The following is a 15225-nucleotide window of genomic DNA, read 5'->3' on the forward strand; positions in this document are numbered from 1 at the left end:
CGCCTGTATGATAACATGATTTGGTATCTCTCAAATACTTTGTCTTACAAAACCTTCCAGTGCCAACCGTAGGTGACCAGGTCCGGATATCTATACAAGTCAGTGAACAAGCAAGCATGTCTAGAATACATGTAATCGAAAAAATACATAAAGCTCTGCAGGGAAGTCTGAATGTTTGAGAATATATCTTGTTGCGGATAATGTGTGCAAGACGTGACCTTGGTGTCCATGGCATTTTGGTCGAGTGGGATTGAGATATTTCCTCTCGGCGGAGGCTTTCAACTTATTTGACCCAGATAGCAGCATAGCGATCTGCTGTCCCATCATTGTAGGCGCTGAAAGTCCGCAGAACATAGCCTTCATCACGGTACTTGTTGAACTCAGCCTGGAACTTGGAAGACTCGACACCGTGTCTTGCCACCCATGCACCAGATGCAGACTTGTCCCAAATTGCCGCATACAGGACCTCATCTCCAACTTGATACCCATCCACATCAACAAGTCGATACCCGTCCTTCACATGTTTGTCGAATGTAGCCTGGTACTCAGTCGAGTTGAGCTCCCCAGCAGAAACCCAGGCAGTACTATCATTCCGCTTTTCCCAAACAGCAGCATAGCGACTCTCATTATCCACCTCGTACCCACTCACATGAGTCATTCTGTATCCCTCCTCCAGATACTTGTCGAAATATTTTTGCATCCATTCTTTGTTCATCCCATGACGTGATATCCAGGGCAAGGAGGAGTCTTTCTCCCAAATAGCAGTGTAGCGGTCCTTTCCACCGACTGTATAGCCATTGACCTGGACAACGCGGTATCCCTGCTTCAGGTAGTCTTCAAACTTTTGGTGGTATTGGTCGGAGGTCATTCCGTGATGAGACTTCCAAGCCGGTGAGGGCCTCTTTTCGAAGATGACGGCGAAGTTTGGCTCCTTATTGTATTCGTATCCGCTGACCGAGTTCAGCCGGAAGCCTTGCGAGACCATTTCATCGAACTTTGTTTGGTATGCCTTGCTATCGAGACGGTAATAGGCGTGCCATTCGTTGGCTTGGACACAGAGTGCCGACGCGAGGGCCACAGCCCAGAGGTGGAATTTCATGATTAAATCAAGATTGAATTCGTCAAGTAGCTGGAAATTATCTGAAAGAGTAGGTTGAAGTTATACGATTTCTCTGCTGGTTCTACTCCAGGTACTTACAAACCTCTGTCCTTATATAACTTTCTTATATGTCTCTGCGCCGTACCCTTCTCGCGACTAACCTATTATGTGCCCATGATGCGAGCATTGCAAGCTTGGCCATACGGTCTAACGGGTCAGGATATATGAAGGTCCTTCTCTGAGTGGAACAGTGGAAATGACGATCAACATCAGATCGTACCCAGATTATCTTCAGGGAGGATTTATTTTTATCTCACCAACGGCCATCTGTCGATCTGTTAGGTGTGCGTTCCTGATACGAACGAGAGTGCCTCGTAAAAGCGGAGCAACCTCGTAAACTTCACGTCTGACACCCAATCGCATCATGTACCTGGCTTGGGAATAAAACACAATCAGGTATCTCATCTGAGGGCAACAATTGATTGCTTAGCAATACTGCTTCACCTTCCTGTATTTAGAGCCGTCATAGGGAGGAAGGTCTCGGAGAATAGTTGACCAAACAGTATCTCAAGCCCTTAACTCACGCGCTCCAATGACGATAATACGAGCTACAATTTCTCTAAGGCGGGATGTGATATCACCTGATTGCTAATACCCCTCGTTCGTATCCTGCATCTCTTTGTTATTGTATCCATCAAACCCCCAATCCATTCCAAGTACACTCATCGCAAAATGACTGCTAACAGAGAAGACAAGACCTTGACAGCAGCCTGCCACTGTCGATCTGTGAACTTCACCGTAACCGTGCCGGGTGACGCGCTTCCACTGAACATTCACCTATGTCACTGCAGTGTGTGCCGCTATACGCATGGGGCCCTCTGTAGCTTTCATGCCCCGCTTCCCAAAGATATTCATCCTGAATTCATCTCGCCGTCAAGCCTTGACAATTTAATACCGTATACGTACTCGGGGTCCAAAGCTATTCGGTTCTTCTGTAGAAAATGTGGTTGTCATGTTGGTGACCGCGGTCACAGCGATGGTCGCTGGGTGGTCTCAAGTGCGATCTTCGATCATAGTGGAGACGAAAACGTCTGGCAAATAAGCTCACACATTTATGCCAACGATGATGATAAAGGCGGGTTGTTCGACTTGGTACGTCGGATTAAAGGTCGTGAGATTGCTATTTCGTATCCAGTGAGGCAGGAAGATGAGACCGCCATACAGGACAATTTGAAGACACGGCAAAGCGAGGATCAGTCTCTACGGGCTCAGTGTCACTGCGGAGGAGTCTCGTTCAATGTCTCCCGTCCTTCTCCGGACTTTGTGCATGACCCTTCAAATCGTAAATGGGTTCTCGAAGGGAAAGAAGACAAGTGGCTAGGTTCATTGGATGTGTGTGATGACTGCCGCTTGGTCAGTGGGGCGAATATTGCAGCCTGGATGTTTGTGCCAGTGAGCCATATATCGCCTTCTCCGCCAGAAGATCTACTCATCGGGTCTTCAAAACGTTATTCATCGAGTGATGGAGTGGTGAGAACCTTTTGTGGAACATGTGGCGCTGTGGTCTTCTATTCTTGTAGTGATCGCCCTGAAATAGTGGACGTCGCAGTTGGTATCTTACGGGACCCAAAGTCCTTACTCGCAGAGAGCTGGGTTGTTTGGAGAACCGGGTGTATTGCTTATCTTGAAGATGGTTTACGATATGATAAAGGATTTACCAAGTCTCTGGATGAGGGGCTACAGAGGTGGGGAAAGGACAAGTATGGAGAGCTGGAGTATTTTCGTATAGGGTAGCTGGTAATACATGTTAGATCCATGCTTATGAGCCCGGGCCGTTGTATTACAGGTGGAAGGGGAATACTATGCCTCCAATAGTTGGTTACAAGAGATTTGACATAACAAGTTCCCAAAATGATAGTTTGTAGCCGAGTGACTGACCACTCGAGCAAGATGCCTCTAGAAGATTCACATTTTCCAATCCTCGTTTTAGTGACTATGTGATATACCTGCAGCAAGACAACAGAGCTGAAGCCTTCTTAGCACGACGTTCATCCGAACGCCCAACCAGAGCTAGGAGCCCCGCATAAACCAAGTAGGCTGTAAAGTATTATGGAGCTATTCCGTTCAGCTATCATGTATAAAACAGGTTCTGAGTTCCGAGCCAGTAGACCTTCGACGAATCTTGTTAATTCCTGAGCATCCAGCCGCTCTAATGCATTGCTCACCCAGCTGACGACCATCCAGCCAATCAGGAACAGAAGCGTTGCCGGTTGCATTTTCCACTCCGCAGAGGCTTGCAGATTTTATGCATAGCGGCCAGAGCTGAAAGACGTTAGCTTCACTGTGAAGAGATTGAATGATGGCCCAAATGTTTCCTGTTTTGGCGTGGTATGCATCTTGTTCGAACTTCTATTCGTATAATGAAAAGCGGGGGTGGAGAAGCTGATGTCAAGCTGAGGGAGAGCTGAGCTAGCCACGCAAACATGAAAAATCATACATGATATGACTATGTGAGCTGAACAGAGTCTAGGTGTGACGCACCTCGGCCAGAATCGTTCTGTCGTACATATAAATGCACACAACATCCGGGAAGGACGGTCATCAAACGGTCCAGGTCGAGCAATTTATTTGAGTGCATACCTGCTCAAAGTTCTAGATGAAAGCAAACTTCATTTTCGTGTTTCTAGGCTAGCATCTCGCCTTCTCGCTACTGGTATTGCTTGTGTTGCTCTGTGAAGACCGCGTTCGCATATCATGGCTATCAAAACCAGGCACATCCCTGTTCTTCCACGTCCAAGATGGCTCGATGCGGCAGGGATGGGCAAAGGCATTGATCATGACCGCCAGCATCTAAGCATCGTCCTTGCTGCAGGCCAAACTATCAAGGCTCGTCAAACCAACACCGCAATCACTGGCGAGCTCACTCTGCGCTTGCTGAACGACGATAATCAAACGGAGGCATCCAAAAAAGTGGGCAGCGACTGGGCTGAGCTCAGCGCTAGTGTTGTCTCTGTGCCATTCATCGACACGCTGTACACCGATACCTCAAATGCCGCTGTGGAGCCGGTGGTTGAATATGAATATCCGGATGGTTCGAAGCAACTACCCGTTTATCGCAAGGGACAAAGTCAGAGCGAATTCTTCAATCACTGGGATAATCAGGGGTCGGAGTTCGCACTTCTTGACTCCAGCTACACACAAGTCCTCGTTCCTGTGATTGATAAAGAGGCATTGAGACATCCGCAGGAGGTGGACAATATTGACGGGCTGATCGGATACTATGAATCAGTGTTTTCATTCTACAATGCCTTGGCCGGGCTATCATTCGAACCTGAGCGTCCTTCTGATCTGAACAGTACCAATCGTTACTTCATGAAGGCTGACAAACACGGCGCCGGTGGCGCGTATTACGGCCAGAACTGGACCGCAGCGTCGACTAATGCGATCAAGGAATGGTGGCTGCTGCCGTCTGCGAGCAACTGGGGCAATCTACACGAGATCGGTCACGGATATCAGATGTCGTTCCGCAATGACCGATATTTCTGGAACGGTGAAGTATCCAACAACGTTTATGCCGCTCTATACCAGAGCGCCTATCTAGGCGACCGCAAGTATCAGGAAGGCTGGCTGTATAACTATGGAAAGCAAGCCCAAGTTGAGCAAGGTATCATCAGTGACATCACGTCGCACAAGTCACTCAATGACTGGGATCTTCGCGCGAAGCTATACTTTCTCGTCTTGATGGTGGAAAAGGCAGGTGTCGACTCGTTTGCCGATTTCAACCAGCAGTATCGTCTGGTTAGCAACCAGCCAAACTTCGATTCCACTAATCATCTGCTTCTGGATATGCTCTCTGACAGCTTCTCCCGCATTGGACACATTGATGTGACACCGTTTGTGGAGCTATGCAGTGGATATATCTCACCAGGACAGCGTGAAATCAACCAGTTTGGTCAAGGCAGAGCCGTTTATCCGCTAAATCAGCTTGTGGATGGAGATACCTTGACACAGCTCCAGGAGCAGCTGAAATTGCAAAGCCCTCTTACCTTAGTCACTGTCTCCCAATTGCTCGCTAGCGGGATCAAAGGTGATGTCAGCCTCGAACTCAAGATCGATGATTTCAGCCAAATCTACGGGAAGACTATCACAGTGCTGGACGGCTCCCGCTATGTCCGCCAGCTCACCGTTGAAACCGAGAATATATACCTTGGAGATCTGCCGATCGGTGTATATACTTTGCGTCTCCCGTTGGGGCGAAACAGCAAATACCAGGTTGATCAACGCTATCTGGTTGTCAAGCCTGGATCAGCTCAGGTGCACGTGAATTTTGTCCCTCAGACTGGGTCTCAAGTGACCAACCAAGAGATAAAGCTGCTAGGTCTAGGGGACAATTTGTTCAGCACCATACTAGTCGATCAAGCAAATCACGTCGTGCAAGTAGCCGTGACTAACAAAGACCCTCATTCTTACTTTGGTAATGAAACATACGCAGAAGTCGTCATCAAAGATAACACTGGCAAGGAGCAGTTCCGCGCTACAATGCCAGGAGTCGGAGCAACACTACGTGATGACAAAATAGCTTTCAAGCCGGGCTACACCCTCGAGGTTTATCATGCGGAACCCAGCCACCGCATCCAGCTGAGACCAGACTTTGACGGGGTGATCGACCACAACCAGAAGAGGAATATCTTCGAGATAACCTCCAGTGGTCTCAAAAACCAATCACTCAACAACGACCCGCTGGCTGCCTTACTAGCACGCATAGCAGCGGCAGCAACTGCGCTGCGGAGTCACCCTACTCGATTACACGCTGAGTGTCCCAGCAAGGTGGATATTTGGCTCGCCATCGACCAGTTTACAGGCTCTCAACGCGAGGCTTTGCTAAAAGAATATTCCGACTGCATACCATCCGACAATAATGCCCCCAGCGAAGGGCTCGGCAATTCCTTTACAGCTGCATTCAAAGGCATCGGGGATTGGCAGTTCCTGACGACAGAATTAGATTTAGTCGGCAGAAAGCTGACTGTAGCTTTGAGGGACGGGATAGCTCATCACTATTTCAACGATACGTACGCTGCCTTGCAGGTTCTAGATGCTGATGGAAACGAGCTTCTCAATCTGGATGTCAAGGGCAGCACATCTCAAACGGCACGAAACTGGACTTTGCCTCTTTCTGGCTACGGGGGAGAGGTGCTCAACATCCGTCACGAGGAAGCGCCCACCCGCCTGTTCATTAACAACAACATGCGAGACCTTCGCTTGTCTGGTCGTGAGACAAGGCAGAACTACCGTGTCACGTCCACCGGGCTCGAACTTCTAACCCGAACTTAAACCGGGTGGAAGAGCCTTTCTAACTTTTGAGTCTATCAGTTTCGAAAGCTTTAGCCTAGTGCTTCTTACTTCCTTTTTCACGGTCTGTATGGTCATTTGCTACTAGGTAGAAACTCTCAAAAAGAAGGTTGACTGTATTACTCAATTAAGCACCATTGGTAGAAAAATGAAAGCCTGTTAAAGACAAGGCCATGTTCATCTGCTCCCAGGTCCATAGACTTATGGATAGAATAAACAACAGTGTATGGATTACTCTATACAAGTTAGTTTAAGGGACTAGTGGCATTAATGCGTCTTTCCACTATCCTTCATTTCTTCTCTAACATTTCCTATTGTAATTTTTATTTTGTCTCTACTCCTTCCGATGCGCTCTGTTCCGCCTGTCCCTCAAATCTAATATGCTTGGCATCCTCAAGGGTAGCAGGGTACGACTCAATGATATTTTACCGTATGACTTTTGCGCGTTTGTGGGCTGGAACCGCAATGCTTCGCTCTAGATCGATCTTTGGTATCTCTATACACTCTTTTGAATAGAGTATACATTGCTATGGGAGACCTTGTTCCAGGGCGCTGGTTAATGTAATCCAATTTCTACAGATTAGACTTGACAAGGAGGTTTCCCTAAAGGTATAAGATATATGATCCAAACTGTTGAGCTTAATTTTGGGGCGCGGCGTAGACTGATAGGTCTTGGTATGGGGCAGGATAAAGCTTCCATCCCGTTTGCCCCAATGCCCCATTTCTTAGAACCATGTTTCGAGGCGGATGCTCAGGCCGCTTAACCAGAAGTAGTTGAAAAGTAATTAGTCTCTACACTGTAGTACAGAAGTCAAACTCCATAAAGAAAGGCAGGAGAAACTTACTTCTGTTCTTAAGGGCATTCTCAACTGGGGGGTCCAGTCTAGTATCACGAAGACAGCAAAATCTAGATAAATTGTCCATCCCCGGGACCAAACAATTATGGAATTAAATAGCTTCCTCATTCTTTTCATTTTTTCCTTTCCCTTTAATTCCTCTATCTCTTCCTATTTACAGTTCTATGAGCCTATCCTTGCTTGTTCGACAGCCTGCAAAGATGTACTGGCCATTACTTGTGGTCTCCTCGTTCCTAGTACCTTTAGCTGCTAGCCAAGGCAACGACACGATTGTCGCGAAAAGAGGCGCACCTGCGTTTCTTGGCGAAAGAAAATATATGCTAGACCAGTGTCCTGAACTCGAAATAATGGGTGAAACGGGTTCGAGAGGTCAAAATCGACCACCTCCACAAAGTCTCGCGTTCGATTGCAAGAATCCCGACAAGCCTGGTAAAATTACCACAGGAGCTTTGTGTCTGAACAAATGTCTTGGCTGGGATAAAAACACGCATCAATTTATCTCACAAAAGAAGTATGTCCACACCCTGAAATCGGTATAACCAATCCCTGACCGGTCTAGTGGAAATGGACTTATGGAATGGAATGGTAATTGTTGGGCCTGTCGTTTTCAGAGAAACGAAAAGGGGGACAATTTTTCCTGTTTATGCGCGAACGTGCCCGAGCCTAAAAGGTATCATGACATTTACTCAAATGTAGATATGGATCGGAGGACATTCAATCTAGGTAAGCATATGGTGTGATCAAAGCTAAACTGTTGTGTTAATTGACGGTTGTAGACGGTGTTGTCGAGCTTGGTAACGGCGGTGTTCTACGATGCCATGGGCAATATGGATATTGTTGAGACGAGATGGGCATATGTAGTCTGTTCCCTTGCCTAGGCAGAGGGTAGAGTAACCGTTATTGCTATTGAAACCTGCCTTGAACTTGGAATTAATATCGATCATTCTTTATATAATTTGAACCTACCTTAGTTGTCTATTCCTACATTTGTCTAATTGACATATGCATAGTTCTTCCCAAGCATACACTAGAGACGGAACGGTGAGAGCAAAGCGCCACAGACTACCCATCATAGAGAGTATACTAGATTATACTTTGTCAAAGCCGCACAAAAAGGTTTCGTTAGCTGTCTACCTTGAATATCCCAGTTATCCAGCTGTGCGTTATACAACTTGGATATGATGTCTGCTTGGAAGCATATAGATCAACCTCAGTAGGGGATGTATCTCAAGCTATATCCAGATCATGTCGTCACGAAATACAAAGGTCAATGTCAATAAACTCTCTTGCTCCATGCTGAGATGGGGCCTGTGCATTGGACAAGTTGTTTCCTGAAAGCTAGATCGCAGCTCCTCGTACAGTACTTAAAATGGATGTGCTTTCATAACCCCTAGCGAACCTATTCGTGCACAAGATATTGTTTTCGCGTCTAACGCTCAAAAAGTATACTATTGCTTGGAGTCAATTGTAGTAGGCATAGTATCAGTCCTGTTTCGACTCATAAAGCAATGCTGTAGTCTCATGGGCCACACAGCCGAGAGATCGATAACAGCATGTAACTTCCATCGGACTCTTGAGGCCATCAGTGCAACATGCTCGGCTACCGACATTTAGAAGCCAAGACTGAGTTTTTTACTGGTGCAGTTGTAACAGACTTAAGCACATGGCACTACCATTGATTGAGCTACCGTGTCAGGATAATATGTAACATAGCAGTCCTCAGTAAAAATGTGGTATATCGGCAACCTAGTACAAATCTGACTTTACTCCAATGGAAGATGATCCAAGCAGTTCTAATCTGAGCGTTTCATTCACACTCCCATCGTTAAATCGTGATTATATTATTCCTTTTAGCGGGTAAGAAAAACAGAATTGTATAGGACTGGCCATGACATGGAGTAGCTAATACAACCATGTGAAGTTAGAGGAGGAATAAAATGCCTACCAATGGTTGCCAAAGCTTATGATTCTCTATTCAATAGCGATTTTACAACCACGGGGTGGCATGTCTGATTCTATTAAACTTATGGGTTCAGAAACCACACAAGACAGATGCTGACGTCAATCTTAATTCAGCCTGATAGTCTCCCTGCTCCACACGTAACCAGATAAGTCTTAATCATCATGAATAATTACCTTCAATCTCCCCAGTCCTGTTTATGTGGCCGTAGGAGTCTTTACCATTCTGGAGGGCAGAATTACTATACAGGCATTGGATTGTCCAATACTGCATCAAGCACAGGAACCTTCGGAACTTCCCCAGACAAATTTTTAACTTGGCGTGCATACACCGGCTTGCCATCGCGACTGGACTCCAATTAGCTTACTTGTGTTAGTCGATATATGTGGCTTATTCAGAGCAAGCGACTATGGCCAAGGAATGATGACACTCCAGGCATATTACATAAACTTACAACCTATCACTTATCAACATTCGAAATCGCCATAGGTAGACGCAATGCATGGTTTATATATATCTAATGTGCTATCAAGCTGCATTGTCATCAATGATTTTGCACTATCAGCGCATAGGCAATCAACTGAGACTAGTTTATAACGCCTCGTTAATCAAGGCATAATGTTACATCTTGAAGCAACCCTAACAGGGATATTTCAAATCCAACATTATCCCCTGCAAGACTATCTTCTGCTGGTAAGAGGAGATGTCAAAAAAGGTGCACGCGTAATCTAGTTCAGATATCATGCAACAACAACAGGGATATCTGATAATTGACCCAACATCTGGCCTCCGGCCTATGAGAAGCCCAGATGCTGACGGAGCTAAATAATGCTTATTTGAATCTAGACTGATTTACTCAGGTGCTGCCTCAGAAGACAAGGTTGTTAGTCTTCCATGGTAGCCTCAGTGAATATTTAAGTAACGAGGAAGCCAGCTGAGCTCTTCTATTATCCAGCAATCAACATCCTCCTCAATCCAACAACACTATCAAGCTTTACCTTCTACAAGCCTTACAAAGTCCACAATATTGTAAGTCTAACACAAGCATTAACTGTGTACATCATCAGTAACCAATCCTTCATCCAGCACAATGCAGTTCACCTACACTGCCATCGCCCTCGCTCTAGCTACCACCATCTCGGCCCAGAGCAGCTACCTCATCATGAGCTGCAATACCAGCCCCATCCCCTGCCAGAATGTCGGTATCCCCTGCAACAATGAAAACACTCCCTGGGCCTGTCCTGTCAGTGGTGACAAGGTGGAGCTCTTCTCAAACAGCTGCCGCAACATCAATGGCTATCCTGAGGTTCGCGGATCCGGCTTCACTTTGAGTGACGCCCAACAGACAGCTGGATGCAAGGCTTAAATGGAGCAGCATTCAATGACACGGGACGGTGGTGAGGGCATCATTTGGTTCAAATGTGTTCAGCAACTTATGTCGTTCTTTAAATTGTGATAGCTGGAGGATTTCGGTAGTCAATTTACTCAATATTGTCCCCCTCAGATCTAGATCAGTAGATCAGATTTCTTACTCGGAGCTCACACAAACAAAATGGAAGTGGAAGGTGCTTATTTTCCGGGTGGTGGTTGATGACTCGGATCACGAACAGTTGGAAGTAACGATCGATCCTAAGGAGCACAAAGCTTATCTATGGGTTACTGAAGAGGAATTTAGGAGTGATTTATGTGGGGATGTGAGGTTAGAGTGGATCTCGTTGAATCAGAAGAAGACCATACTAGAGGCCTTTGAACAACCCTGGATCCATTCATGGGGCTGCACTGCAATCTTAGTGCAATCCAGGCTTAGCTACAAATGCTTAGAAAATTTCTACTCTCTAACTCACTGTGTCATCTGACAATTTTGTGCATAAGGCAGCACTGCAATCTTAGCTCCATTCAGGGTTGACTGCAAATGCTTAGAAACTTCCTGAGTTCTGACTCTGTATTTACGTGCGGTGACTCAGCCAAGGCTGTCACTGCAATTTTAGCTCGCTGAAGGGTTGAAGAGCTCCACGCTCAGCCTCGTCTGGGCAACCACGTGTCACCTCTTCATAAGGCCAGTGTACTTCAACCTTGGGGCCTAGAATATGTCAGCCTCGCATGTACTCTTTGTAAATGTGATCAGATGAGGCTGATGCACTGCACTTTTAGCACCCTGGAGGGGCAGTTGGGCTTATCTAAGCCTCACGACTCAGCCCTAGTTCAGCCTCGTCTTCAGAAGTAAGATCTGTGCTCTTCAGAGACATACAGTTCTGCTTGTCTTTCCGCGTCTTACAACGCAGGTGCTAGTGAATTCAACCAAGAGATTCATGAGACTTAAGTTGCATCACCACAGAAGCTTCGATTGAGCAAGCGACGAAGATGTCTCTGAGACGACTTCTCAACCCGACGGACGATGACGCTGGAGACGAATGGCCAGATGATATGCGGCGTGTTCGTCCGCGACTAGGAGGGCCTGTTGACTGGTAGCTGATGCCCACTCTATCTTATCGTAGTTCATTGTTGATGGAACTAGGGCTCTAAATCCAACAGAGGACCATCCCGACCAGATGGTCTATCCAACAGACATGTCATTCAATCACTCCTTCGCTGATCAAGACATGATGTTTGTAAATCAGCTGGTACCTATTCCGGGACTAGACGCCATTTCCTTCGATCAAACCTCCTTTTTACAGCCGGTGCCTGATGATGTAGGATTGAGTGGTACATCCATGACATCAACGCCTGGGCTTGAATTTATCGATGGACCAGTAGGTAACGTTGACGTTTCGATGGTAGACGTCGCTTCCAGTGTGCAGGAAGAGCAGGTGTGCTTTGGCATGGTTGGTCATAATCCCCTGCATAAGCATCAGATATTAACGTTTACCCAGCTCGTCCACGAGAAGGTTAAATTAGTCGGAATAGGTCAAGACCTAGAAACTAAAATACTAGCACTCAAAGAGGCCAACCAGCATTTTCAAACCCTTACCATTCAACCGTCTAGCGATGGGCCACTCTTCCTCAGGTTTCCTGACGGCACAGATCTAGGTTATCTATCTAAAAAGATGGAACAGGCGTTGCAAGAGCTTATCGGTCGGCCCTTATTCGAGATCGATGCTCTCACCAATCTCAATTCTCTCATCGATTCCCTGCGTCGTGCTGGGAAACCGAGTGATGCGGCGGCCCGCGTGAGCATCAACGTTTATGGGAGAGAATCTGACCGCGACAAAGTAGGGAGAGAGCTTTCAAACAAAGATCTCTTCCTCCAACACCCCGATGGCTGTCGTGTAGGGGTTAAATATGACAATCCACATATCCTACACTTGGATGGTATGGATGAGACAGATACCGATGAAGAGGACGAAGAGGATGTTATTGAGGTGGATGTGGCGGAAACTACGCCTGAGCAGGAAGAGGGCCTCAGGGAGACGCTTGACGAGGTCTTTAATTCACTAACACGAGGTGATCACCTTAGGCAACTAGGAGGGAGCGAGACATTGAATAGGACCTTATATCAGTCAGTCACCAATTATCTTGCACCTTCTGCGCTAGGCTGGAAGCTAATCTGTGCAATATAACAGGCATCAAGCAGAAGCGTTGGATTTCATGATACAGCGAGAGACAGGTGATATTCCAGACGAATATCGCCTCTGGCAGCCAAAGCCTATGGCCCGGGGGCAACTGTATGAAAACTCTCTTCAACTGAAGCATTGACGCTGACTGGGACTAGGTATTTCCATGTCATCACCGGCAACGAGCAGCATGAGCAACCCGACGAAAGTGGTGGAGGGATCCTTGCTGATGAGATGGGCATGGGAAAGTCCCTTACTACTTTGGTTCTTATGGCAAAGACATTGCAAGAAGCACGCCAATGGGTCGAGCATGCAAAGGCTCTACCAGGAGCTTCCCTTGCCGAGACGCCTACTCGAGCGACGTTGGTCATTGTTCCTTCGCGCGGTAAGGACCCTCACCCCTGAATCATATAGGTAGGCTAACTTCCAAAGTGTTGATTAACACTTGGGAAAGGGAGATTGACGAGTAAGAAACTCCTCATTGTGTTTTTTCCAGAGGCTGACAATCTTCCAGTCACCTAAATGCTGGCATAAAGATGATGAGATACCATGGACGATCACGGAAGGACCTAATTAGCAACATCGACCGATATGATATTGTCATTACCACGTATAACACTCTGGCAAAGGAGCATGATGCAAAGATCCTCGGAAAGGGCCAAAGCCCGCTACATGACTTTGCGTGGTATCGAGTTGTCCTGGATGAAGGTTGGTCACTGACATGGACAATGTCCGTATGAAGCGATGGTATTAACCCGGTTCAGCCCACATGATACGTCGCCGTAGCACAACCTTTCATAGGGCTGTGGTTGAACTGAGAGCCAAATCACGCTGGTGTCTCTCGGGAACTCCTATTCAGAACAGCTTAGGCGACCTAGGCTCACTATTGGCCTTTATACAACTAAAGCCTTTCCACGATCCCAGAAACTTTAGTCACTGGATAGCTAATCCTTTTGGAGTCAGGGCGACCAAGCGAAAGGCAATCGAGAGGCTCACACACCTTCTGGAAGCTGTCTGTCTCAGGCGAACGATTGAGCGCGTTGACTTGCCAGGTCAACGATCAGAAATACGTCTCGTGCAATTTACTCCTGAAGAACGTGCTAAGTATGAGCTTACAAGGAAAGACATGAAGCGTTTCATCCACCAACAAGCTGGGGAGTACAATCAGCAAGCAGAGACATTTGGTATGTTTCAGGTCTTTCTGCAGCTAAGGAGCTTTTGTAATCATGGAACGTACCAGCCCCGGTTCTCTTGGGCTAAGAGAAACCTGCTGGAGGATGAATTGGACCCCGTCTGTTCGATGACAAGGGATAGCCTGAACCGCTGCTCAGGTTGCCGACAGCCTTTGCCGGTCATACCACATGACAGACGGCCAAAGTATGTAGAAAGTTGCAAGCACGTCCTATGTGACGACTGTTCTTGGGGCAGCAGCACTCATCCAGACCCAGAGGAGAGGCGTCACTGTCCACTATGTGAATCTCTTAGGGGGGCACGTTATCGTGGCCATATACCTGGCGCGTCAAATCAAAGAAACCGAGACGATGCAGATTTTCTGAACGCGGACGGTTATTCATCCAAGATGAGGGCGCTTATATCCGATGTGCAGAGAGATATAAGGACAACCAAGAGGTATAGTTGATCAGTATATGCCTTACTTATCACTGACAATGGTGCAGTATCATTTTCTCATGCTGGACACGGACCCTTGACCTGATCGCCAAGCATCTGAAAGCTTCACGTATAGAATTTGAGCGCATTGACGGCAAAACATCAACATCTCAGCGCCAAAAGATACTTGACAGATTTGATGGCACCAGGACAGTCCCCGTGTTGATCATGACAACAGGCACAGGAGCCTTCGGGTACGGACTGCTTTCTGATGTTTCCTAGTTATGAAGAATGCTCTGGCTGAAGTGAAGCAGGCTGAACCTACAATCCGTCAATCGGGTATTCATCGTCGAGCCGCAATGGAATCCTAGTGTTGAGAGCCAGGCTATTGCACGCGCAATTCGCCTCGGTCAGGAGCAGCAAGTCCTAGTTACCCGCTACCGTGTTGAGAACAGTATTGAAGAGGTCAGATAAATATCTTCTGTTGAGGCTTAGTCAACTGTGAACTAACTATGCCATTCCTATAGGCCATGTGCTCTCAACAAACGCACAAATTGAAGATCAGCCAGATGGACTTCAAAAAGGACCTGGAAGCATCTCCTACTGGTGATGAAGGAGCCTCTGACCAGCCTTCAGATATCCAGTAAAACCAGTACCGTGGTGACGATGTCTCAGCCCACTGCCTTCCAGCTTCGAAGCAAATCGTTAGCCGGGCACCGTTCGACGGAGTAACGTGCGTAGCCTGTTAGTGACAAATCTACAATGATAATCGCGTTAGATGATACACTCCAATTTCATATT

The 15225-nt window shown here is 46.9% G+C and overlaps 8 protein-coding genes across 8 annotated transcripts; 5 read left to right on the forward strand and 3 right to left on the reverse strand.

Moving 5' to 3' along the window:
* Nucleotides 1-283: 283 nt before the first annotated feature.
* F9C07_275 (uncharacterized protein) lies at nt 284-1099 on the reverse strand (the record flags this gene model as incomplete). The annotated part of the gene is made up of 1 exon (XM_041284366.1): nt 284-1099. One exon carries the CDS (start codon nt 1097-1099, stop codon nt 284-286), a length of 816 nt encoding a protein of 271 aa, XP_041141583.1.
* Nucleotides 1100-1831: 732 nt separating this feature from the next.
* On the forward strand, nt 1832-2893 carry F9C07_2227163 (Mss4-like protein; the record flags this gene model as incomplete). The annotated part of the gene is made up of 1 exon (XM_041284370.1): nt 1832-2893. One exon carries the CDS (start codon nt 1832-1834, stop codon nt 2891-2893), a length of 1062 nt encoding a protein of 353 aa, XP_041141582.1.
* Nucleotides 2894-3055: 162 nt separating this feature from the next.
* On the reverse strand, nt 3056-3592 carry F9C07_2134718 (uncharacterized protein). Its single transcript, XM_071509132.1, has one exon. It carries the CDS (start codon nt 3373-3375, stop codon nt 3148-3150), a length of 228 nt encoding a protein of 75 aa, XP_071365472.1. The 5' UTR covers nt 3376-3592; the 3' UTR covers nt 3056-3147.
* F9C07_2278733 (peptidase M60, viral enhancin protein) lies at nt 3593-8905 on the forward strand. The gene is made up of 4 exons (XM_041284372.2): nt 3593-7816; nt 7865-8028; nt 8082-8222; nt 8272-8905. The coding sequence occupies exon 1, from the start codon at nt 3854-3856 to the stop codon at nt 6428-6430; it is 2577 nt and encodes an 858-aa protein (XP_041141581.1). The 5' UTR covers nt 3593-3853; the 3' UTR covers nt 6431-7816; nt 7865-8028; nt 8082-8222; nt 8272-8905.
* On the reverse strand, nt 6486-7170 carry F9C07_277 (uncharacterized protein; the record flags this gene model as incomplete). The annotated part of the gene is made up of 2 exons (XM_071511009.1): nt 6486-6562; nt 7080-7170. The coding sequence occupies 2 exons, from the start codon at nt 7168-7170 to the stop codon at nt 6486-6488; spliced, it is 168 nt and encodes a 55-aa protein (XP_071365473.1).
* Nucleotides 7506-8146, forward strand: F9C07_2101231 (uncharacterized protein; the record flags this gene model as incomplete). Its single annotated transcript, XM_071508923.1, has 3 exons — nt 7506-7816; nt 7865-8028; nt 8082-8146. 3 exons carry the CDS (start codon nt 7506-7508, stop codon nt 8144-8146), a joined length of 540 nt encoding a protein of 179 aa, XP_071365474.1.
* Nucleotides 8906-9883: 978 nt separating the features above from the next.
* On the forward strand, nt 9884-10631 carry F9C07_2101232 (uncharacterized protein; the record flags this gene model as incomplete). Its single annotated transcript, XM_071508924.1, has 4 exons — nt 9884-9958; nt 10126-10148; nt 10221-10294; nt 10333-10631. 4 exons carry the CDS (start codon nt 9884-9886, stop codon nt 10629-10631), a joined length of 471 nt encoding a protein of 156 aa, XP_071365475.1.
* A 995-nt stretch (nt 10632-11626) lies between these two features.
* On the forward strand, nt 11627-15071 carry F9C07_2199206 (SNF2 family N-terminal domain-containing protein; the record flags this gene model as incomplete). Its single annotated transcript, XM_071509448.1, has 10 exons — nt 11627-11730; nt 11781-12811; nt 12870-12927; nt 12975-13201; nt 13231-13282; nt 13331-13524; nt 13581-14445; nt 14493-14678; nt 14739-14889; nt 14952-15071. The coding sequence occupies 10 exons, from the start codon at nt 11627-11629 to the stop codon at nt 15069-15071; spliced, it is 2988 nt and encodes a 995-aa protein (XP_071365476.1).
* Nucleotides 15072-15225: the final 154 nt, after the last annotated feature.

This window comes from Aspergillus flavus, chromosome 1, assembly GCF_009017415.1.
Source record: "Aspergillus flavus chromosome 1, complete sequence".
Lineage (NCBI taxonomy): Eukaryota > Fungi > Ascomycota > Eurotiomycetes > Eurotiales > Aspergillaceae > Aspergillus > Aspergillus flavus.